Source organism: Helianthus annuus, chromosome 4, assembly GCF_002127325.2.
Source record: "Helianthus annuus cultivar XRQ/B chromosome 4, HanXRQr2.0-SUNRISE, whole genome shotgun sequence".
Classification (NCBI taxonomy): domain Eukaryota; kingdom Viridiplantae; phylum Streptophyta; class Magnoliopsida; order Asterales; family Asteraceae; genus Helianthus; species Helianthus annuus.
Window position 1 is genome coordinate 46,073,400 of NC_035436.2, and position 23,412 is coordinate 46,096,811.

General features: G+C 39.1%; 3 protein-coding genes across 7 annotated transcripts; all 3 read right to left on the minus strand.

The window, feature by feature from the left end:
• Nucleotides 1-1,163: 1,163 nt before the first annotated feature.
• LOC110936305 (calponin homology domain-containing protein DDB_G0272472-like) lies at nt 1,164-6,669 on the minus strand. 4 transcript variants are annotated; one of them, XM_035989093.1, is made up of 7 exons: nt 4,328-6,669; nt 4,091-4,246; nt 3,827-3,958; nt 3,500-3,748; nt 2,330-3,429; nt 1,957-2,247; nt 1,164-1,881 (listed from the first exon to the last, which is right to left on the minus strand). In XM_035989093.1, the coding sequence occupies exons 1-7, from the start codon at nt 5,025-5,027 to the stop codon at nt 1,468-1,470; spliced, it is 3,042 nt and encodes a 1,013-aa protein (XP_035844986.1). In that variant the 5' UTR covers nt 5,028-6,669; the 3' UTR covers nt 1,164-1,467. The 4 variants fall into 4 exon arrangements, with proteins under 4 accessions (XP_035844986.1, XP_022034350.2, XP_022034349.2 ...); XM_022178658.2 differs by having other exon boundaries at nt 3,500-3,958; XM_022178657.2 differs by having other exon boundaries at nt 3,827-4,246.
• Nucleotides 6,670-11,120: 4,451 nt separating this feature from the next.
• LOC110936310 (ALA-interacting subunit 5) lies at nt 11,121-14,549 on the minus strand. The gene is made up of 8 exons (XM_022178668.2): nt 14,360-14,549; nt 12,726-12,784; nt 12,553-12,627; nt 12,355-12,471; nt 12,183-12,253; nt 11,784-12,093; nt 11,422-11,711; nt 11,121-11,340 (listed from the first exon to the last, which is right to left on the minus strand). Exons 1-8 carry the CDS (start codon nt 14,415-14,417, stop codon nt 11,289-11,291), a joined length of 1,032 nt encoding a protein of 343 aa, XP_022034360.1. The 5' UTR covers nt 14,418-14,549; the 3' UTR covers nt 11,121-11,288.
• A 2,535-nt stretch (nt 14,550-17,084) lies between these two features.
• Nucleotides 17,085-22,700, minus strand: LOC110936311 (phosphatidylinositol transfer protein PDR17). 2 transcript variants are annotated; one of them, XM_022178670.2, is made up of 6 exons: nt 22,549-22,700; nt 19,882-19,976; nt 18,910-19,086; nt 18,587-18,685; nt 17,633-17,878; nt 17,085-17,542 (listed from the first exon to the last, which is right to left on the minus strand). In XM_022178670.2, the coding sequence occupies exons 2-6, from the start codon at nt 19,957-19,959 to the stop codon at nt 17,246-17,248; spliced, it is 897 nt and encodes a 298-aa protein (XP_022034362.1). In that variant the 5' UTR covers nt 19,960-19,976; nt 22,549-22,700; the 3' UTR covers nt 17,085-17,245. The 2 variants fall into 2 exon arrangements, with proteins under 2 accessions (XP_022034362.1, XP_022034361.1); XM_022178669.2 differs by having other exon boundaries at nt 22,537-22,700.
• Nucleotides 22,701-23,412: the final 712 nt, after the last annotated feature.

The window sequence follows — 23,412 nt, forward strand, 5'->3', positions numbered from 1 at the left end:
GGATTTGCGGCATCCACTCCGGACCAAGGATGGTCGTCGCGAAGATCATGAGCGCCGGTTACTACTGGCCGGGTATGCATGTTGACGCAATGAAGGAGATCCGCAAGTGTGACTCTTGCCAGAGGCACGCTCCAAAAACGTTGCGGCCTAAAAATGATCTTATCCCCGTGTCCACCGCATGGCCCTTTCAGCAATGGGGAATTGACATGGTAGGACCCTTCCCGGATGCCCCCGGCGCCGTAAAGTTCATCATAGTAGCTGTCGACTACTTCACGAAGTGGGTAGAAGCCAAAGCCCTTGCATCCACCACAGCCATGATTGTGCGCAAGTTCATATGGGAGCACATCATATGCAGATTCGGCCTCCCGCTCAAGATCGTGACAGACAACGGCACCAACTTCGCGTCAGACGATCTTAAGAACTGGATGAAGGAGATGAACATTGAACACACTTTCACCTCCGTTGCGCACCCACAAGGCAACGGACAAGTGGAAAGTGTGAACAAATGCATCGTCGAAGGGATAAAGGCCAGATTAGGAACAAGGCGGCGCGGATGGGTCGATGAGCTCCCAAGCATTTTATGGGCTCATCGGACCATGCCAAAGACAAGTACCGGCGAGACCCCTTTCAGCCTAGTCTATGGCTCAGAGGCGGTAATCCCGGCAGAGATTGGCTTGCCCTCGCCGCGAATGACCACGGTCAACACGGTTGACAATGAAGCAGAAAGGCGTCTAGACTTAGACTTGTTAGAAGAACGGCGCGAAATCGCAAGAATCAGAGAGGCCAAATACAAAACCCAGCTGGAAAGGTACTACAACACAAGGGTTCGCATTTGTACCTTCAATCCAGGGGAGTACGTCTTTCGCGACAACGAAGCGTCAAATGCGGAACGCCCAGGGAAATTGGCACCTAAATGGGAAGGCCCATATCTGATTCATGAGGTCCTAGGCAAAGGGGCCTACAAATTGCGCACCTTAGATGGCCACATCTTACCAAGAACTTGGAATGCGCAACAATTGCGCAAATGCTATATGTAACCTTTTCGGCCTTGCGCCATTTTTCAGTTTCGCCACGCCGGCTACGAGCCATTGGCAAATATGTATGAAGGCCTAAGGGCCAACTTCTGATTTGAATGAAAACATACGACATGTTCTATTACATTGTTTTTTCGTTACAAATGCATGTTAAACTTCTGATTAGCGCGAAAACACTCCAGCATTTTGAGATGGTTCAAAACCACCTCCAAGGTCCTCCGCAAACAAAGCGCGAGACCGGGTGGCCACCTTATACTTAGATAACGCTTCCATTTATTCGAGCTAATTTAACCTAAGTTTTTACAGCAATGCAATAATTGCAACAGAAAAAACGAAGACATTTCATTGTCATTAAAACTGCGCAAAAGCGCATCACTTACAATCAAGTCAGAAACAAAGGCACAAACGCCTATCAACAAACTAACAACCTACTCTATTTGTCTTCTTTCTTCTCACCATCATCATCTTCGTTCCCTTCACCATCGTCGCCATCGTCATCACCTCCGCCATCATCACCAGCTGCTTCCTCATCAGATGATTCAACAGTAATCGGTGGATCAAGGATCGCCTTGAGGCGCTGACACCAATCATCCTTTTTTAAGGCACTAACAACCAAGTCCATGATGGGCAAGGAGAGGTTGTCATATGAGTTCTCAGCACTGGCCAGCGCAGCATCAGCTTGTTCCGTCACTGAGCAATGACTTGTATCGAATTCTTGTCCCAGCATTCGCTCAACGTGATCAGCACACTCCAGGTAACCTCCTCGATGACCAACTGCACGCGCCGCATCCGTAAGAGCAGCAACAGCGCGATCTAGCTCGCCGGCGTTCAGGATGGAGTTGGCAACCTTCATCAAAAGAGGAGCATTAAGAATAAACTCTTCAACATGTTAAAAGAAAAAGGTAAGGCAAAAGGGACTTACCAGCACTATTCCCCGAGTGCGCATCCATTCTGCTTCAGAAACAAGCGTGTCCACAATGCCTTGGGCCTCAGAATAATTTGTCTGAGCCACGTTAAGCGCCGCAGTGCTGACAGCACGCGCCTCCTCGGCATCGGTGGCCTTGACCTTCTCAGCCTCAAGGTCAATCTCCAAAGACTCGCATCTGTCGATTTGCTCATTCAAGCGACGCTTGAGTTCCGCTATCTCAACGTCCTTGGCATGGAGATCCTTGTCCTTGTTAGACAATTGCACCTTGGCTTCAGTCAGCTCAACCTAAAAATTGACAAACACCTTGAGAATTGACTTAGAGAAATCTCGTAAACAAAAAGGAAGAGCGGGAATCAGTAGAACTAACCTCCATCTGCTGCTTGGCAGTTTTTTCACCCTGCGCTTCCTCCACCTTTGAGGTCAAGTCCGCAACTGTAGCCTCAAGACCAACGATCTTCTGGCGAAGAGCATAAGTACGCTCGTTGTCTTGAGCGCATATACGCTTGAACTCGGCCTTCTCCTTGGCCAGTTGCTCTTCCACATTATGAAGTTTCTTTTGCAGGCCCTCGCGACCCCACTCTTCAGCTTTCCTATCAGCCTCAAACTTGGCTCTCTCCTCATCAAATGTGGCCTTAGCCTTCTCAAATTCACCAACACGTTTTAGCACACGTTCTCGGTAAGCCTCCCAGTCGGCGCGCTCTCTGACCATTGTTCGCCATTCACGAACTATCTGATGGTTAGCAGATCGAGCGTTAGCCTCGGCAAGAATGTAAGTGCGATACAACATTTCATGCGGCTTCGCCTTTTGACGGTTAACTTCGCCAGGAGTGAATTGGTTCAAGTACCAATCGCGAGAAGGACCAAATTCAACAAATGTATCCTTCTGCCTTAAGCTCCAAGGGGCTTGATGAGGAGCATCACCACGTTCCTCTTCAGTATAAGTTTTATAATATATGTCCCCGACGGTATCCTTCGCACCTATCACATTGGGGTTATAGCCCCCAGCCCCTCCAGAGCTTGCACCACTAGACACATAGCGCCCTAACCCCTTAGAGGTAACAATCGGCGCAGCAGGGGGAGGTTTTGGGACACCAGACTGCCCTTGAACAGAAGACTGATCGGCAGCTCTTTCTTTCCTCGCCTCTTCCGCCTTCCTCTGCCTATCCGCCTCCTCCCTCAGCTTTCTCTCCTCTTCCGCTTTCCTCTTCCTCTCCGCCTCCAGCTTTCTCTCCTCCTCCTCCTTCCTCTTTTTCTCTTCCTCTTCTTTGCGCTTTCGCTCTTCAGCGTTCTTCTGCGCAGCAATCCTACTCTCTTCTTTCCTCCGATCCTCTTCTGCCTTTCGCTGCGCTTCAGCAGTTTTCGCAGCATCACGCGCAGCAGAATCGGAAGGTTCAGTGGCAACCTTAGGTCTTTTCGTGCTGGGTTCAACAAACTTAACCCCCTTTTCAGGGGTCTTCTTCTTGATCTCTACAAAAATAAAGCAAACGCACTTGAGCAAAAGGAGGTTAAATTATAAAGAAGGGAGATAAGAGCATACCAGGAGAAAACTGGTATAACGAGCGCAACTTGCTTTTCTTCCCAACAACGGGAATAACAACTGAAACAGGCGCAGAGGCCATACCAGTTGTCGCCTCGCTTCTACCCCTCTTTCTTCCAATCAACGGGGCAGTCTCTTCTTCCTCTTCTTCTTCATCCTCAGGTTGAGATGGAGTTGCGTCAGCATCCGGGTTACGAGAACCCGCGCTCCCAGAGCCCTTTGACCCACCAGCGCCAGTCTTTCCCATAGCTGCATATGATAAACCTTCATAAGAGTCACTGATTATCACGTAATCGTCTAAGTCACGTTGCCGGAGGCGAAGCGTACCTTTGACAGCAGCAGTAGTTGCGCGACTGGCGCCAGGACCCTTGCTGGTCACTTCAACATCCGCCTTCTTTTTCTTCTTCGAAGGTTTCTTCTTCTTCTCCTCTGGGTCAACCCCCAGATCGCGCAACACACCTGCAAAGATTTTAGGCAACGAACTTAACTCGCCATTCGAAGACCCTACTGACTCCTCGCTGGAAAGATAGAAAGTCTCTTTCCCAGCAGAAGTCACAGAGCGCAACGGACGAGGTTTAGGATATTGCGCACCTTCAGTTGCATCCGGCGGCGAGGCGAAGGCGTCAGCAGGAGGAAACATGAAGTTCCCTTTTATCTGGTCATACCAGCCTTCCTCATCATCGCGCAGAGGGCGAACGCCCATGGAGCCACCAAAGGCTGGGAAGGCAGCCTGATAGAGTTGCGTCTCTACACAACAAAAACAAAGTATAAGAAACCAGTTAAGTGAATGTACTCGGAAGCAAAACAAAAAGGGGGAAAGTATCTAACCTTGATCCCCGATCTTCAAGACCGGGAGTTCCCTGCTACTAGGTGACCACTGGTCACTCATCTTGGCAGCAACCAGAACATTCTCCCCAAATACCCGGTTAGGGGTTGCGGTAAGCTGCTGATACCACTGAGCAGACTTCGGTATAGGAAGGTCCTCCTTTGGTATAACCTCGGTCCATTCCCTAAACGGCATAGCTATTGGCAAGACTTCCTCCCGGATGAAGAAGAACTTGGGTTTCCAGTCGTGGAAACTCTTGGGAGGATTCAACAAAATCTTCTTAGCCGTACCACGGCTAGCAAAAGAAAAGAACCCCATTGTTCTTTGCAGTTGATAGAAGACACGAAACTTATTCACCGTCGGCTCAATGCCGTGAGATTGACACAAGAACTCAAAGTGCCTCACCCTCACCATCCCAGGTGGGCTTAACTGTGAGATATGAAACTTGTAGTAGGACAATATGCTACCAAAGAAGTTAGTCGCCGGCAGCCGGAAGTTTCCTTGAAGGAAGAAGTCTTCGAACAAAGTAATGTAACCGGGTGGGGCATCAGCCGCGGTCTGACCCTGAGCAGGGTACCGGGCATCCCACTCCGGTGGAAACCTAAAACTTCGAACGATCTGTTCGAATAAACCTAAGTCCCATCTCAGGACTGGGACTGGCCCCTCCTCACTAACAGGAGCTTCTTGATGTTCTTCACTCATATTTCAAGAAAAAGCTGGAAAAAACTTGAAGAAAGTTTGAAGATTTGAAGAAAGTTTGAAGAAGATGAAGAACAATATGAAGACTCAAAGAGAAAAAGGGAGAAGAAACGAAGAGAAAGTGAATCTCTCACCTTTCTCTTCGGATATATATACCCATCGCATTTAATGCGATGGGTAACCGTGCCGCACTCGCCGCAGGGGCAACCAACGAGAGGTTGCCACGTCAAGCGGAAAAGCAGGGACGACGGTTACCACGCGCGCGTGGCATCCACTCTCCTGACATGAAGTGCAACCGCCGCAGGCGGCATGATGACATCCGTGCCAGGGGTCAACTCAAGCGTCGCTCTCAGCGACTTATCTCACCAACCTGTCAGAGGTTCAAATTTCGAAGTTTCCCGCCATAAAACGTGCAAGTAACTTCATGCAGAAGTCACAAGAATCGCGCCAGATATACGTAAACTACTAACACCTCGCGCGATTAAAAGGACAAACAAGATATCACTCGACACCTGCCTAGTACCTGCGCATCGAAAACCACAGTTTCCTACATGCGCCTTACAAGTCAAGACCAAAAGGACAACTTCCCCTTCTCTTATTTTTATCAAGTCCAGAGCTCCAACCACTTGCGTTGCGCATGGTGCAGCACTGGACTGGGGGGACTTAAAGGGGTATGGTCCCAAAAAGTCGCGCAAACCTCATAACAGGTTGCACGTGAGACCATACTCCTTAGCATAACAACTTGATAATAACAGCCTCGCGCAACTTACGTCACATTATGACTTAGCCCCGCGCAAGGAAGAGCACATAATGAAGACAGATAGCAACACTTAGCATGAAAACAATGGTATAAGTGAACACACTAGCCCCGCGCGGGTTAGTCGCCACCAAGCAAAGTCATCTTCATAAGAAGACGCGCTGTTACCTACAGAGGTACACAGGGTACGAGTGGCAGGAAAAAGAGCCAATGAACGTCCAGCAGGCTCTGTTCAATCGTGCGCCACGATCTTCTGACGATAAGTACACAAGGACGCCTACACGGCACCAATCAAGAGACGGGGACAACTGTCCCACGATCTCCACTTGTCTGCTGATGACAGAAGGGACAACAAGGCCGACAACAATGACACGTGGCTCCAATCAAGGTGCGCCAGCACCGACGAGCATCTAGAAGCCACTAAGCAGTCGAGGCCAGCGAGGCAAAGAGCATATTCGTTGTCCGTTTCTGGCCCAAGGCCCATCAGCCCACAACCTCTTACACCACTCTGGCTATAAATAGAGAACTCCATCCCTCAGGTTATTCATTCTATTCTCTCGGCTCTCACTCTTTACTACTTAATTACTCTCAAAGCAATCGCTTATTCTCACGCCGGAGCCCGGTTAAGAGGGAAACCCCCACATTCCCCTCTTAACGAGTAACGGTGTTCTGTTTTGCAGGTTGAGTAACCAGTCGGAGCTCAAATACCTAAAAGAAGATTAACCTCCATGAAAGGAACATAAACCCATCTAATTAATACCTTAATTAGATCTCTGTTTCTTCAAAGGCTTAGATGGTTTGAAAGCCGTTTAAAAGTGTATTTTTAATGCAATAAACATGTTGAATCCTTCCATTGAGTTAATATAGTTTCTGTGATCATATCTGGCACCCTAATTGTTTTGCTTGTTTATAATAAAGTTTAACATTTAGGACAATCATATGCTATTTTCATTTTTGTTTCTTGAACTTTTCATAATTTTGTTAATGCAGGAAGCAGAATATGGACCTTACAAGACTGAAAATGAGTATGATTGCAATAATAGCCTGGCGCATTGGAGGCAAAATGAGTACATGGAAGGCGAAGATGGAGAGCTCACATGGTTTAATGCTGGTGTGAGGGTCGGTGTCGGTTTAGGCCTCGGAATTTGCCTCGGCGTTGGAATCGGAGTCGGTCTTCTAGTTCGTACCACCCGGAATTTCAAAAGGCGGCTTTTTTAATTTGTCTCGTCAAGGTTTTTTTTTTTTTTTTTTTTTTTTTTTACCGGTTTGATGATATATGTAATTAGAGTGTGTGGATACAGATTGGAATGAGTACACAAGTAAAAACTACAGACATTAAAAAAGTCGCAGCAGCGATTTTGCATGTTGAATTTTAGTTGTTTCTTGTAAATAGGTTTTGTTGATATGTATAAGAAGAGTAAAAGATTTTGTGTACATGTTGACGGGTTCAACCTGAAACTGATCCGTTATCGTTTAGTCTAAACTTAAAACATATTGGAGTAAACGATTTTGTGTACATGTTGGTTCATGATATGCATGGTTCAAATCTAGCTTAGCTAAATGTATTAGTAGGTTCAGTTTGAAACTGGCTCAAAATTGTTTAGGCTATACCTGAAACACGTAAATTCATTCCGTTTTAGATTCAGGTAGCGTCATAATTTTATACCCTTAACGTAAAAGACATGTAAACAAGGCTCAAAGTTCCATAATGTAATAATATGCTAGCAAAAGAAGATGAATAGCACATGGCTTTATAGCCTAGTGGCATCTTGGAGGTGGGATAAGGCTTTGGGACCAATATGTCCTGAGTTATCCAAATTTGCCGTTCAAGAAAAAAAGAAGATAAATAGCAAAACACACCAAAGAATTCACATACATCTTAAGCAAAACTAGATTTAAAAAAAAATGTATATAAACAGAATGAATATATGCACGCACAGTGGATTTGTAACATTCAGCTAAAACAACTCGGTGTCTATGCCTTCTCTCGTCTTTTTATATACATACATAGCAAATCACATACAAAGAGGTATTCTCTTACTATTATATATAAGGGTGAGGGGGCCTAAATAGAGATTAGGCAAACCATTAAAAAAACAAAAAGATGTTACGGGCGGGCCTCACCTTCTCTTTCTCTCCTTCTCTTTCCCGCAACGGCATACACCTGCCGATTTCTTCCCCTCTCTCTTCTTGTTGATCCGCACCTTCTTATTGGCGGTGGACTACCGAATCGGCAAGAGGTTTGCCGTTCACCTTTGCCACGACCACCCCAGTGGCCCTAATAGATACGCTACCGCGCACTTTTTGTCCTTATGTGATATTTTTTTCCTTTTCCGTCATTTTTGGTTTTTCTTTTGGGTAAATTACACTTTTCATCCTTTATGTTTGTATCAAATTACAATGGATAACCTTTAACTTCAATAATTACAGTCACAGTCCTTTTTTTGTTAAAAGCATTACATCTTAGGTCCTTTAACACTAACCTAGTTTATTTTACATGTTAAATTGAGTCATGTGAAATGCACATCAGGGTATTTTAGTAATTTTACCCCCATTTAGTTGTATCAAATAGAACTCAAGAACAATAAATATTAGATCCAAAAAAAATCATTGCTCCTCTCCCTCTCCTCCTGAACTGTCTCACTCTCTCTGTAACAAGCACCACCACAGCCATGGTTACCACCACCGCCGGCGGAATAACCACTAAATCTGACCCCATGGTGGCGGTGTGGTGTTGTGGTATTCCGACGGAGAAACCCTAGATCTGGCCACCATCTCAAATAAGCACCGCCGTTGACCCATCAGCTTTCAGATATGTGGTTCAATATCGAAACTTTCTGATTTGTATTCTTCTCCGGTCATCTGAGCGGTGGCGGCGCAACAAGACGGTGGTGGTGACCAGATCACATCTGAACGGTGGCGGTGGCGGTGGTGCTGGTTGTTTATTGTGATGGTTGTTGGTGGGTTTCAAAGATGGCGGTGATGGCTTGCTTTAGATCGAAAAATGAGGTTGCCGGTGTATGGTGAGAAGGATATGGAAGGAATAGAATCCAATTTTACATTGTCGGTGGTGTACGGTGGTTTGCTTCAGATCTATAATCATACATCCAGAACTGATGTATGTGGCTGTTGGAATTGTGTTTAGGGTTTTGTTTTGAAAAAAGAAACCAACAAAGAAATAAAAATGCAAATGACACGAGGAAACTGTTTGTTTTGTTTAAATGGAAAAGAAAGAGGAGGCGGTGGCTGTAAGTGGTGGTAGGGGTTGGTTGGGGAGAGACAGGGGAAAGAGAATGGAGATTGGGTTTATGTTTATATTTAAATATATTGTTTTATATTTTTAAAATCTTGATTTGTTTAAATATAATATAATTGTATTAGTAAATTTACAAGTCTACCCCTATATCCAAGACACAAGTTATATTTAACTAAAAATTTTAATTGGGTTAGTGTTAAAGGACCTAAGGTGTAATACTTTTAACAAAAAAAGGATCATGTCTGTAATTATTAAAGTTAAAGGGCATCTATTGCAATTCAGTACAAACATAAAGGACGAAAAGTGTAATTTACCCTTTTCTTTTTAATTTTCCGTCATTTTTTTTTTTTCTTTTTAACTTTCAATCACAGTCGGTATTTTACAAGTAACAAAACAAAACAACTTGATACCGACCAAACATTATTAGTACCGATATCGATTTTACTTTTATAATTTACGACCAAATTCGCATATATTTACAAGTTTTTTAAGATTTAGTTTTTTATTATAACTAATTTTGAGTATACTTTGTTTCTTTTTTCTTATAACTTTTAATATACAATGTATTTTAAAATTACGAATATATCGTTGCGACCAGTGGCGGAGCTAGAAGAAAACTTCAGGGGTATCCCAAAACCCTTTTAACTAGACCCGTTCTTAAAAATTCGAGGCCCCCCTATTCGGTAGAGGTGTGAATGGGTCGGTTTGGTTCGGTGTTTACTATTAAGGCATTAACCATAACTATAACCGCTAGTTTCAGTTACGAAGTTTCCTTAACCATAACCATAATCAAACTATTTTTAAAAAAAATAAAATTGTTAAGTGTTTAATATTTTTTATAATGAATCGTTTCTAAGATCTTTATCTTTAATTTTATATATCTGGAGTTTAAAAATTGTTTTCGAATTGTCCTTCTCGTTAACAGAAATAATGGATGAAGTTAACCCAGTGTACTAAAATGGCAACGGTGAAATATTCTTAGACTCACAGATGAAAAATGTAACATTTAGACTAAACTGACAAAATGACTCAAACCACATAGACTAAAATCATATTTACCTCTCAAAAAAATAGTTACAATAAATTAAATGGTTAAATGTTAATTGAAGTTGACTAAATGTGCCTAGACTGCAGACTAGTGTTGTGTTTGACCGTCTGTTGCCTTTTTACTCTATCATCCCAAAGCTCATATTTATATTAATTAAATATAACTTCACCTTCTTCATTCTTAAGGTGTGCCGCTGCAATTCAGGTTACCGGAAAATTTCGTTTTAGTCGACTTGAAAATTTCAATGCATCTTAACTTCATCTACACTTAAGGGTATCCTAACATTTGTTTAGGGGTATCCCGTTAAATAAAATAGAGATTTAAGAAAAAAATTACACTATGCTAAGAAAGTTGAGGGGTATCCCAGGCTACCCATCACCACCATATAGGTCCGCCCCTGGTTGCGACGTGTCTACTTTTATCTACGTCTCGATAAGCGCACACGTAATATACAATGTATTTTAAAATTACGAATATGTCGTTGCAACGTGCCTACTTTTATCTACGTCTCGATAAGCACACACGTAAATATTATCAAACTGACCTCACATTATATTGACGTCGTTTTACTATCTTCGTTATTCTAATAATATAAAAGAAATTAATATTTGTGACGTGCTTAATTTTATACACATAAAAATTTTATGAGTGTTGGTACGATGCCCGTAGCGGTACTGTGATGAACCGAACTTACGTCAACAACCTAAAACATCGATATTGATATTGATATGTCGACCGAAAACATCGATTACGTATACGTTTCCATTTAAAATTTGTTAAAAATGGGGTGGTACCGCCGCAAAACGCGGGTGTAACCCACTAGTTATAGTAATAAAATTTAGAAGGTATAAATTTTGATTTTTTGAATTCGATTTAGCATTCACAAAATTTTAAACCGCACAACCAGGAACACAGGCGTCATCTTTGCATGCATTAAGAATGACATGTTTCTCCTCATATCGGACTTCGTTGGTTGTTCCAACCACACAAACCTAATTTTAGTATAGCGCGCTAAGCGTGTCTACTACATCAAGGTGCCACAAATAAGCACATCACATTAGTAATTTTATTAGATTATCAAAATCAGTATTCAAAGACCAATTACCATGTCTCTGATTGAATGCAAATAAAGACATAACTATGAACACAACTTCACTTCAGGTTAATAGCTATACATTAAACTTCACCTGGTTGAAGAACCACCTAATTCACTGCCTTTCTGTTCCATGACAAGTAGGATGGATCCCCAAGAGGCCTGCAACGCATCATGAACATTATTTCGATAATAATCTAATTATTTTATATACTTAGAGATGAAATATAAAATTTCACTAACCTAGGTTTGAAAACATATAGAAGGATGAAGTTTAGTGCCATAAACAAGCAGATCCCACCAACCGTAAGATACGCTATCCCGAGAAAATCATTTTTCCCACCAATCCAACTTGTGGTGGACAAAACAAGCTTCTTTTGGCCACCAAAACTATAAGTATTATAATTATTCTCCAAAACAACTGTTATCGTATCATGGGCCTCAAGACTCGTGTTTATTTTCCCGTAAAGCTTTCTAAAAGTAGGTAATGCAGCGGTTCTCATCCAAACAATAAGATCTTCTTGTTTGCTCAGCTATCACATATAGTACGAAAGTGTCACATAAGAAATCGAACAATGAAATATTTGATGTGTTGCAAAACTTACTGGTATGCTTTCATTGAGCTTTCCGCCCCCGATTAAATCATTAGATTGAAAATTTTTTGGATATACATTTGACCCGAATTTGACTTTCGTGTCACTTTTCCAAGCTATGCCTTTCTTATTGATGTTTAAGACTTTGTCTTTCTTTATTAGATTGTATGTATCATTAAACAAACTCCATGCAATCAGTCCACAAGGAACAATCGGGACCGGATCCCCAGACTTGTTGAATCGGGCTTCGGGTTCGCATTCCTTAGTTGAGGACTCATATGCAGCACTCCGCAGTTGCTTGTCACTTCTACTTTTGACGTATCTGAAACCATATAACTAAACTATATGAATATATGACCAAGATAACATCATGCCACATCAGCATGTTGACCAAATTTTATGCCGACTTACCTGCGATGATTCTGATAGAAGTTGTCAAGCTGATAATAAACAAAGATGGGGGGATCCATTTTTTTAGGTACCTATCGAGTTAACCCGCATGGGGGATCAAGAAAGATTCATGTTAGTGCCATAAAAAGTCAAAATAGATTATAATTGTTATTATAGTAGAGTGTAGACTAACGGTTATATTCCCGATGCAGGTTTTGTTAGTGAGGGAGTTTCGGATATATGCAGACACGTTGCCACGATACATTTCAGGGACACAATCTTGATCATAACGATAAACAATTTCCACCACCTGCGTGCCAATTAAAAGAAATTGTCATCAAGGAATTACTTGTAAGCAAATATGAATCGAAAGATATGGTTAGATTCTTACACGCTCTGATGCAAACAGAGAGACGAGTCCAATAGGGATGAAAAGGAAGGCAATGGCTAGAAATGATGTGATGACCTGAGTCGAATAATGTTAGATCAGACGTTCAACAAAAACCTTTAACAGATGCTAAATAAATCAGTTGATAATGTAGTATTATAATAATCACAGCTTACCCATCCTGGAGTTAAAATCGGTTTCCAAGCCGGAAGTTCTTGCTGTGTAAACCTAGAATCTGGAACAATTGATCATCATTACTAAAAAGATCAATAGAATTCAAGAAACGATAGCTTGAGAAAAATGTCATACGTATTCTATAGATTATACAATTGAATATCATTCATTACTCATGAAATCAATAAAAATTCAAGAAACGATAGCTTGCGACAAATGTCAGTGCGTACTTATTCTGAAGATCCACACCTAGCAACTAACTGATGAATAAAGAGATTGCTTGGATATACCTCAAGGCAAAAGTGAAAGCGCACTAATTTTAACGTTATTTTACTAATTTCGTGAAAACAACGTTAAAAGAGGCGGATGGTTAATCATGCATCATGTGGTGGCGTTGATAGCCGAAAGACAAGGGGGTACATGCAGTCATGCACTAATCGGTGTTTGTCTCAATTGCTGAGTGTTATGTGCCTTATGTCCAAGGCTTGATACAAAACTACTATCGAGCCGGGGGTCTCATTGGAAGCAGCCTCTCTATTCCTACGGGGTAGAGGTAAGGTTGTCTACATCTCACCCTCCTCAGACCCTACCTTAGCTTTGCTATTGGTGGGATATACCGAGTATGATGAGTAGCATGATGAGTATGACAATGACGATGATGATGACGATGAGTTTACCCCAACGGTCAAAACAGCTTACAGGGACATCAAGTTGCATTAATCAGTTAGAAAACATACAAGCCAAACACCTCGCATTTGTAATCGAAACCAACATTTCCCATATTTTGATATCAGTTACAACAATGCTACATCAAAATCAGATATAAATATAATAAATGATTTAGAACAGTGTTAACCAACCTATGATTCTGCTAATTCCTGCTTAGTTGACTAAACCCTAAAAGTCAACATACAAGTTATTTAAGCTAATACCAACTTTCCAGTGTCTAATCACTCGTCTATGATCAAACCTCACAACTTTCACCAAATCTTACCTCATACAAGTTATTCAAACAAAAACCGTAACAAAACCTAAGCACATGTTCATCCAAAAAAAGTTAAAACCCTAGCATTCGACTACTTTTCTCCATAGATCAAAGAAACCTTTCAGTACAAAACACAAGATCACAATCTCCGATTAACAATTTCAACGCAAATCACAATCTCCATCATATATTCAAATACTCAATCTATAATTCTGCTTAAGTAACACTAAACCCTAAAAGTCAACACTAAAAGTCAACATACAAGTTATTGAAGCTAATGCTAACTTTCCAGAGTCTAATAACACATCTATGATCAAACTTCACAGCTATCACCACCTCTTCAATCACCAATCACGCAAATACCTATTTCCATATTACAATTTCAGATAAAAACCCTAACACGACCTAACTTCATCTGAAAAAAGCCGTAAAAGCGTAAAAACCCTAGCACACAACTACTTCTCTCCACAGATCAAACAAAACCTTGCACAAATTTCAGTACAAAACACGAGATCGCAATTTCAACGCAAATCACAACAAAAACAGTATCAATAGCAACCGCTTCACTACCATAACACGATGAAACATCAACATCAGAACAAGAGAAACAAAATTAACAACAAAAGAAGTGAAAGTGTAGAATGAAGATACATTCGGGTTTTTTGGAGGTTTTTTTGGATTTTAGGGCTCCGTTGGTGACCGGATTCATGTCTGCGTTTGTAATTTGGGGGAGAAAGAGAATCGGTTGCAAAAGTGAGTAGTAGTAACTTAAAGGGAAAGGAAGTGTGGGAGGGGAAGAGTTACAAGATTGTGGCACGTGTCATGGGTTTGTATTTGTTGTACAGCTCTACAGTGTGTTGTTGTGATTTAATTACATCAGAAAGTCAAATAAGTATAATACTTTAGTGTTACCTCGTGTGTATTGATTATTGAATAGGACTCTCAAACTGCTCGACGATCGTTCGAAAAAATACTCGTTCGATTTCTGTTCAGTTTGTAAATGAGCTGTTTGGTTTGGTTTGATTTGAAAACAAGCCAAGCATGAGCAAAGGTCCGTTCGCTCGTCGATCAGCTCAGTTTGCATATTTTAGTGTTACCTGGTATGTATTGATTATTGAATGGTTAACTTACATCATCATATAAGCTTTAATCTAAATGATAGTAAAATATGCAAACAAAACAATTAATAACATGTTTAGAGCTAAAAGTTACTTTAGTTATAATAAGTTAAAGAAATAATGAATAAAATTAAAAATATAAACTTTTAAAGGAGATAAAAGAACAATCATTTATTGAAAAAAAAAAAGTAACTTTATTAAACTTCAAGAGTCATATGATAACTATATTAAAGTTCGGGGTTCAAAATATAAATCGTTTATAGAAAAAAAATTATTATTAAACTTCTATATAAATCTTTTAAAGTTCTGGGATATAAATATAAGTCGGTTATAGAAAATAAGTAATAGATTTTAGGGGCCGTATGATAACCTTATTAAAATTTAGGGTTAAAAATGTAAATTATTTAAAGAAAAAAAATAATATGGTATCGCTACAAAATAAAATCACATAAAGTAAGAAATATTATTATATTGATTTAATACAAGATTATTATATTGATTTAATACTGTCCACAATTATAAATGTTACTGTATAGAATTTGTTAACGCAGGAAGTAGAATATGGACCTTACAAGGCTGAAAATGAGTATGATTACAACAATAGCCTGCATTGGAGGCAAAATGAGTACATGCAAGGTGATGATGGAGAGCTCACATGTTTTAATGCTGGTGAGAGTTGGTGTCGTCGGTTTAGGCCTTAGAATTTGCCTCGATGTTGGAATCGCAGTCGGTCTTCTAGTCCGTACCACCCAGAATTTCAAAAGGCGACTTATGCAATTTGTTTTATCAAGTTTTTTCTTCTTTTTACGGTTTGATAATATGTGATTAGAGCCTGTGGATACCCGAGTATACGCAAAACTACATAGACATGAAGACATTAAAAATTTGTAGCGATTTGCGTGTTGAATGTTTAGTCGTTTCGTGTAAATAGGTTTTGTTAATCTGTATAAGAGTAAACGGTTTTGTGTACTTGTTGATTTTTTTATACTTATGTTTACCTTAACATGTTTACTGGTTGAGCCAGAAACTGACTCGTAATCATTTAGAGTTAAACCTAAATCCTAGAGTAAACGATTTTGTGTACTTGTTAGTTCAAATCTTGTTTAGCCAAATATGTTTTGAAGGTTCAGTTTGAAACCGACTCAAAATTGTTTTAGGCTAAACTCGCAAATTTTGTTTTAACTTTCTCCGTTTATGTTTTTCATTTTTTACTTTATTATTGTTTTCTTTTTTTTTCTTTTTCCCCTTTTTGTGTTATATTTTTTAAGAAACCAAACTTACGCCGTCATGGCGATTCTGACTAAAAGACATCGGTATCAATACTATCAGAATCGTTATAGGAATTGACGTAAAACACATGATGATGACATCTTATTGTGCTAATGACGACTTTGACCATTGCATCGTCTATATCGAGTGTTGTTACCTATGTAGCACGGGAACGGGTATGGGGAACGGTAAAACTCAAAAATTCAAGATATGGGTACGACAAAAAGAATATAAAAAGGTTTTTATGGTTTACACAACAAAAGTGGATTTTGATTCTATATTTTAAGAATAATTGTTATTTAGAGACGTAAATCAACTAAATAACTAAAGTAAAAAGAATAGATATAATTATAAATCTAGATATTTTCAAGCTAAATTAAAAAAAAATCTCACAAACGTTTTAAAAGGAAAAACCTGAGGAATTAAAGTATTAACATGATAAGAAGGCATGACAGTCGATACTTTTCTTTGTACGGTGGTAGGCTAGTAGCCATTTCTTAATGGGCAAGGTTAATTACAAGATCACCCTTCACTTATAGATGATTTACCAGGTGACCATTGTCTTCCTCGCAGCCACTCCTGTAACTCCGAGATCGATCTGAATATTTTCCGATGACCTTTTTCCCACTTTTTCTTTTTAATAACTACTCTTCACTGCGATTACCCTAAAAATAATAGGATATGTCCCCAAAACTTGTAGTCGCCGTCCCCGAAACGTGTAATCGTCGTCCTCAATACCCGGAAGCGTTTAGGGGACGTCCCCATGGCGTTTCCGTCCCAAAAACGTCCCCAGGACGGGTACCCGATGGTTCTAGACGTCCCCGTGCTACATAGGTCAACATCAACCAGGTTCCAGCCATTAATGTTACTTTTACCATCGTGTCTACGTTTTCATTTAAATTTAAAATTGTTAAAAATCGGCACGCCCCGCTGCAAAGTGCGAGTGTAACCCACGAGTTGTATGTAAAAGACATGTATAGGGCTCGAAGTTTCAAAATGTAATTATATGCTAGCAAAAGACAGATGAATAGCAAAACACATAAAAGGTTCAAACATCATAAGCATACCAAAAGAGTTAAGAGCTATCATTGATCTAACAATCATCACCAGTTAACCAACTACACTACACACCATGGTTAATCAGATCACTCTAGCTTGCTGTAATACTTATTGGCTTAGAGGGCTCAGGAGCCACTGCTGCACTCGCAGCAGCGTAGCCACCGGTCTTTTGGTCAAAACCCCAGAATTTAGCAGCTTTCACATCATCCTGAGCCATTAATCTCGAGAAATCTTCATGGTCATACTTCATGGTCGCTTTTCCACCAAACTCGGCCGGGAGGTTATCCATGTCGAAATACGACCTCATCAGCTCTACGCTTTCTTTGTTCTTCGGGTACACAAATTTCACCTTCTGGACTGTCTTTGGATCCATGAAAATCTTTACAATCTGCAATCATGAAGTATGGATATGTAGATCATATAATAAAAAGTTAAAAACTAGCATAAAAAGGTGAGATTGTCAAATTACTATATTGACCTTCCAAAATGCTTGGAAAATTCTTGGTGGAGCGTACAAAAATGCCACTGCGAGTCTCTGAGGATAATGGTCTTGTAGTATATTGATGGTGTCTTTAGCGGTTCTAACGGGTACGTTAGTGGTAAACGACCAGCCAGTAAAGTCGATCAACCACACCATTTCTTCCTGGCCTTCCGGAAGATTAAGCATCGCGTTTTCCATCAGGTACACGAGATGTTTGATCTGGTTGTCCATTGATGTAGTATTCTGCACAAAGTGTATAACCGACATAAGTTATGCAAGAAACATTATAAATTCCATTATTCTTTTTTATTATGAGTAAAATGCCATTTTCATCCCTGAGGTTTGACTAGTTTTGCGACTTTCGTCCGAAGGTTTGTTTTTCCGCATTTGGATCCAAGAGGTTTTAAATCTTGCCATTTTCATCCGGCTCGTTAACCCCATCCATTTTTCTCCGTTAAGTCAGGGGTATTTTCGTCTTTTTTGTTAACTTAAAGGGCAATTCGGTCTTTTTCACTTTATGTACAAGCATTTAAAATACCCCTGACCGAAACTGTTAGACCGAATTGCTCTTTTAGTTAAAAAAACGGAAATACCCCTGACTTAACGGAGAAAAATGGATGGAGTTAACAAGCCGGATGAAAATGACAAGATTTCAAACCTTTTGGATCCAGATGCGGAAAAGCAAACCTTTGGACGAAAGTCGCAAAACTGGCCAAACCTCAGGGACAAAAATGACATTTTACTCTTTTATTATTAATGTTGAAATAGTATGATTTGTAATCATATCCAAACTACTTTCCTTTTAATATAAAATAGTTAAAATCTATTGAGAAAAAGCCTTTTGAGTTTTGGATCAACAGAACCAGACCCGTAAGATAAATGCCTGTTTAGAACGTGACACAATACGCCCGACATACACAATTTATATGGAAATAGAGATCGGTCAATCACCTGCAACCCCGGTTTCAGTATCAGAACGGTTCTTCCAGCTCGATCATGAAAGTTTGCTCTGAAAAGTTTCCCTGTTTCACCTTCAACTGCAACTTCATGCTAGAAAGTGAAGATAAACTTGAGTATATTTTTCCGAATAAAAGAGATTTAAGAGGTTGTAAACATTTAAATATAGTCTGTATCACTTTTAATCCGTCCGACCCAGTTGACCCGTTCCATTTTCACCAAGTTTTAGAGTTTACCAATTTGACCCATTAGAGGTAAATAATAACCTGAATCAACCCATTTTCGGTAAATAAACATGAATAAAATCAATCACTAACCCAACGTATTTCTTCGGGTTTATAGCTTGATCTCCAGGCAAGCGTTTCTTCCAGCATCTTTTTTGCTTTCTCTACATTCCAATTACGGGCTTCCAAATATCTTCTCAAACATGCATCACTGCAGTAAAGTAAGCTACGTCCAGAAAGTGGTCCGAGAGTACCTTTGAGCTCGTTGACCTGCAGTGACCACAACCACAGCAGCCATCATAAGACGGCATAATTAGGGCTGTAAACGAACCGAACGTTCGGTGAACAGTTCGTGAACCGTTCGGCGGGAAGTTCGTTTATGTTTGTTCGTTTAATAAATGAGCAAACACTAGCAAGAAATTTTATTGGATAAGTTAAACAAACGAACATGAACAGAGGCTGCGTTCGTTCGTTTATGTTCGTGAACGTTCGGTAATGTGTTCATTTATGTTCATTGGAGTTCGTTCATTTAAAGGTTTTTTATGTTATATTTTTATATTATTAGCTTTAGTTTTTATAAAAATGAAACCATAGTTATATTATACGCCTCTTCTAACATCTCTCATTTGATTATTTCGATTTCAATTTGTGTTGAAGCTTGACAAACTCCTAAAGTTTTGTGCTAATTATGTTTTGTATTTATTTATTTTTGATGGATTCTTCGTAATCTTTTTGAAGAAAAATGCAGATTGTATAATGAATATATAACATTTGTTTGTGTTCATTCATGTTCATGAACACTTGTTTGTGTTCATTTGCGTCCGTCTACATTCGGTAAGTGTTCATGAACATGCTCATTTCCTTAATGAACGAACATGAACAAGAAATCTCGTTCGGTAAGCGTTCGTGAGCCGTTCATGAACATGTGCATTCCTTAATGAACGATTCGTTTGGTTCGTTCACAGCCCTAAGCATAATCACTCACAAAAAAACAATTAAAAAATCCCAATCTTTTGACGTAATTAACAACAAATTATCAAAATAAAATCTGTCAGCTTGTTTCACCTTCGATTCTGATTGCAACTCAGGCTGCTCCTTCTCTTGCTGTTGGAGAGAAGACCCGCGACGCCAAAAGATGGACATGCTGATAACCAGTGAACCTACAGATTAACAACCGAACTATCTATAATAAACATGACACATGCAAGTAAAGAAGTTCTATCAAATTAAAAGAAAATGAACATCCATTTCATAAGAACAAGATAAATACAGGATCTCACCTGCAGAAAAAGCTAGTTTGATAAAACGAAAGTTCCTCACAGTACGCAAATTTGGACATGATTTTGGTAAATATAACCAAAAGTCCAAAACTAGCAACGCATATATTGGTAAGCAGATAAAGCTACTTTATTGAACCAAACTTTTGTTTATTATCATATCCATGTATAGTCATATAGATACTAATGCGTAGAAGTAAGTGAAAAATGCTGAATCGGTGATTCATGATGTATGCTTTTTAGGCTCCGTAAGCTACTAATAACAAAAATATAAAACAACATGATATCCACTGATCCACAATAGTAGATCCTGGTTCTGGTTATCTAAATCAAAAGTTAAACATCAATTTAAAGGAAGTCTTAACAGACTAAACCTTAAAGGGGGTGGCGCAGTGGTAAGCGCATGATTCCACGTGAAGGCTACCTGCCATTGGTTTAGAAAAGCGCTCCGAGACGTTTAGGTCCCAACAGCCGAGTCACGTGCACTTCGTATGCGAATCGTTGCTCGATGTATAACCAGATAAATTATTTTTTACTAGAAGTTGTATCTCTCCACATGTTTTATATATCAGCCTTTTATCAAATAAACCTTTCACAACTGTTCACACCTTTGGTTGGTTTTATATATCAGCCTCCTACATACCCTAATTTTGACCAAAAACATGAGGCGCCGCCTCAACCCCATGAGACGTGTTCTAATTCGCCTCGCGTCTGATCGAGCCTTAGGCGCACATTTTAAAACCAAGCACCTGCCAGTGCAAGCTCAGTGTATTGGTGGGGCCAACTAGTTTTCAAGGGACGGGTTCTCACGGTTATTAAAAAAACTGTGAACAGACTAGAAAACCTTCAGAAACAAAGAGTTCAATCATTTATGAAGATGTATCAAAATACAAACAGCAAAAAACTTTCCGGCCTCGTATTTGGGTAGTTTTCGACTTTTCATGTTAGAACATAAACTCATGCCTATGGATAATTCCTATTGTTGCATAACATTTTCAACAAATGAGTAAAAAACTAATATAAATCTTTGCAAATACCAGAATCCTTGAGTTCTTCACAATAATTCATTAATCACTCAGTAGGCACCTCCACCTGTTCAAACTTAATCTAACTCAATTTCAAAAACATGCATTACAAAAACTAACACCTACAAATCACATCCAACCAATCCCCATGATCTGAACAGCAAATTTCATGACAAAACGAGATTAAAAGCAAAGAACAACCACATGAATCTCCTTCCTGCATAACTCTAGATTCTCATAACATACCACTAATTCAAGCACATGTTAATGTAAATTAGACTAAATTCAAGAATCAATTACACACAGAAGCAAAATTATAACGATAACATATATAAAAACTCCTATACAGCATCAAAATCGATAGATCTCAAGCATCATACATAATTGCTACAAAACAACATCTCGATATTCATACATATTCATCCAAACACGAAGCAATTACAAAACTATAAACACAAAAAAACAAAATGTACGAAGCATCGATATTCACAACAAAATTACATCGCGAGAGGTTGAATTCTTGTGTCTACGCACACAGAAGTAAAATCCAAACGAAAACATTTCTAGAAACTTCTATAAAACAACAAGATCTTCAAGCATCGTTCATAACTGCTACAAAATAGTTAAATAACATCTCGATATTCATAATTATTCATACAAGTGCGAAGTAATTAAAGAAATATTAACATAAAAACCAAAATGTACAAAAACGCATAATATTCACAACAAAATCACATCGTGAGAGGCTGAATTTTTGCGTGCACACACACAGAAGCAAAATTCGAACGAAAACATTTCTAGAAACTTGTATAAAAACATCAAAATCGACAGATCTTCAAGCATCGTTCATAACTGCTACAAAACAGTTAAATGACATCTCGATATTCATAATTATTCATACAAATGCGAAGTAATTACAGAAACTTTGACACAAAAAATCAAAATGTACGACATCAATATTCACGACAAAATGCGTCGCGAGAGGTTGAATTATATACGCGCTTTTGATCAAGCACACAGAAGCAAAATTCTGACGAAATTATTTCGAGAAACTTCTATTAAACACAGATCTTAAGCATCGTACAATCGTACATAATAAACACAGATTAACATCTCGTATTCATACAAATACGAAGTGATTTCAGACGTACTGATACACAAAATCAAAATGCACGAACGATGCATCGATATTTACAACAAAATTACATCGCGAGAAGTTAAATTCCTGTGTGTACGCACACAGAAGCAAAATCTGAACGAAAACGCTTCTAGAAACTTGTATAAAAGAACAAAATCGGCAGATCTTAAGCATCGTACATAGTTAAACACAGATTAACATCTCGAATTTCATAGAAATATAGGAAGTAATTACAGACGAATTGATAGAGAAAATGTAGGAAGGATGCATCGATACATACAGAAAAATTTACGTAGGGAGAGGTTGAATGACGCAGCTTCGATCGAACAGTAATCTGAAGAGAGTGCAAAAAAGAAGTGTTGGTGAGATGAATTGAGCTCACAAGATGTGAGCGAATTGTGTGGGAGAAGAGAGACGAGAGTGTCAATTTGCAAAAAAAAGTTGACGCGTGGGGATTTCTTTTATTTTAATTTAATTTAATTTTTGAATGTGTAACAGGCAGGCTGACAGGCGTTCAATACTTAATTTATTAATTATTAAACACTAGCAAGCAAAATAGATATTTTGATTTGAATTAGTTTAAACTTTAGAGAATTATCACTTTCTTCTTCAAATCCATTCTATAATTATACTACAAATTACATATCTTTTTCAACTAAATGATATTCTTATACATTTATCATATCTTTTTCAACTAAAATATATTAAAAAACTAATATATATTAACAATTTCCCCCAAATATACAATAAAGAGTAACATTTTATCTCCCCTCCACAGAGTAACATTTTATAGAGTTTGGAGAACTCACTCACATAAAAATATAGAATGGGATGTGAATGCTCTTATTCAATATGAATTGGAATTAAAATGGTTTAAAAAGAACCAAAAATCGAATTTAAAGTTGGTTCGATGCAAAAATAAGTATTATTTGTTATTGGATTGGGTTGTTAGGCTAAAATCGTAATTAAATAGGGCGAAATAATGAAACTTAATTAAAGCATTATTTGTTATTCGGTTTTAACCAAATTCGAATTTTTTAAACTGAGTACCCAATTCAGTTTTAAACTGCGTAATTCGGGTTCGGTTTCAAACGAACTAAAATATGAATACATAAACATGTTCAGTTTTAAATGGCTTATGTTTGGTTTTCGGTTT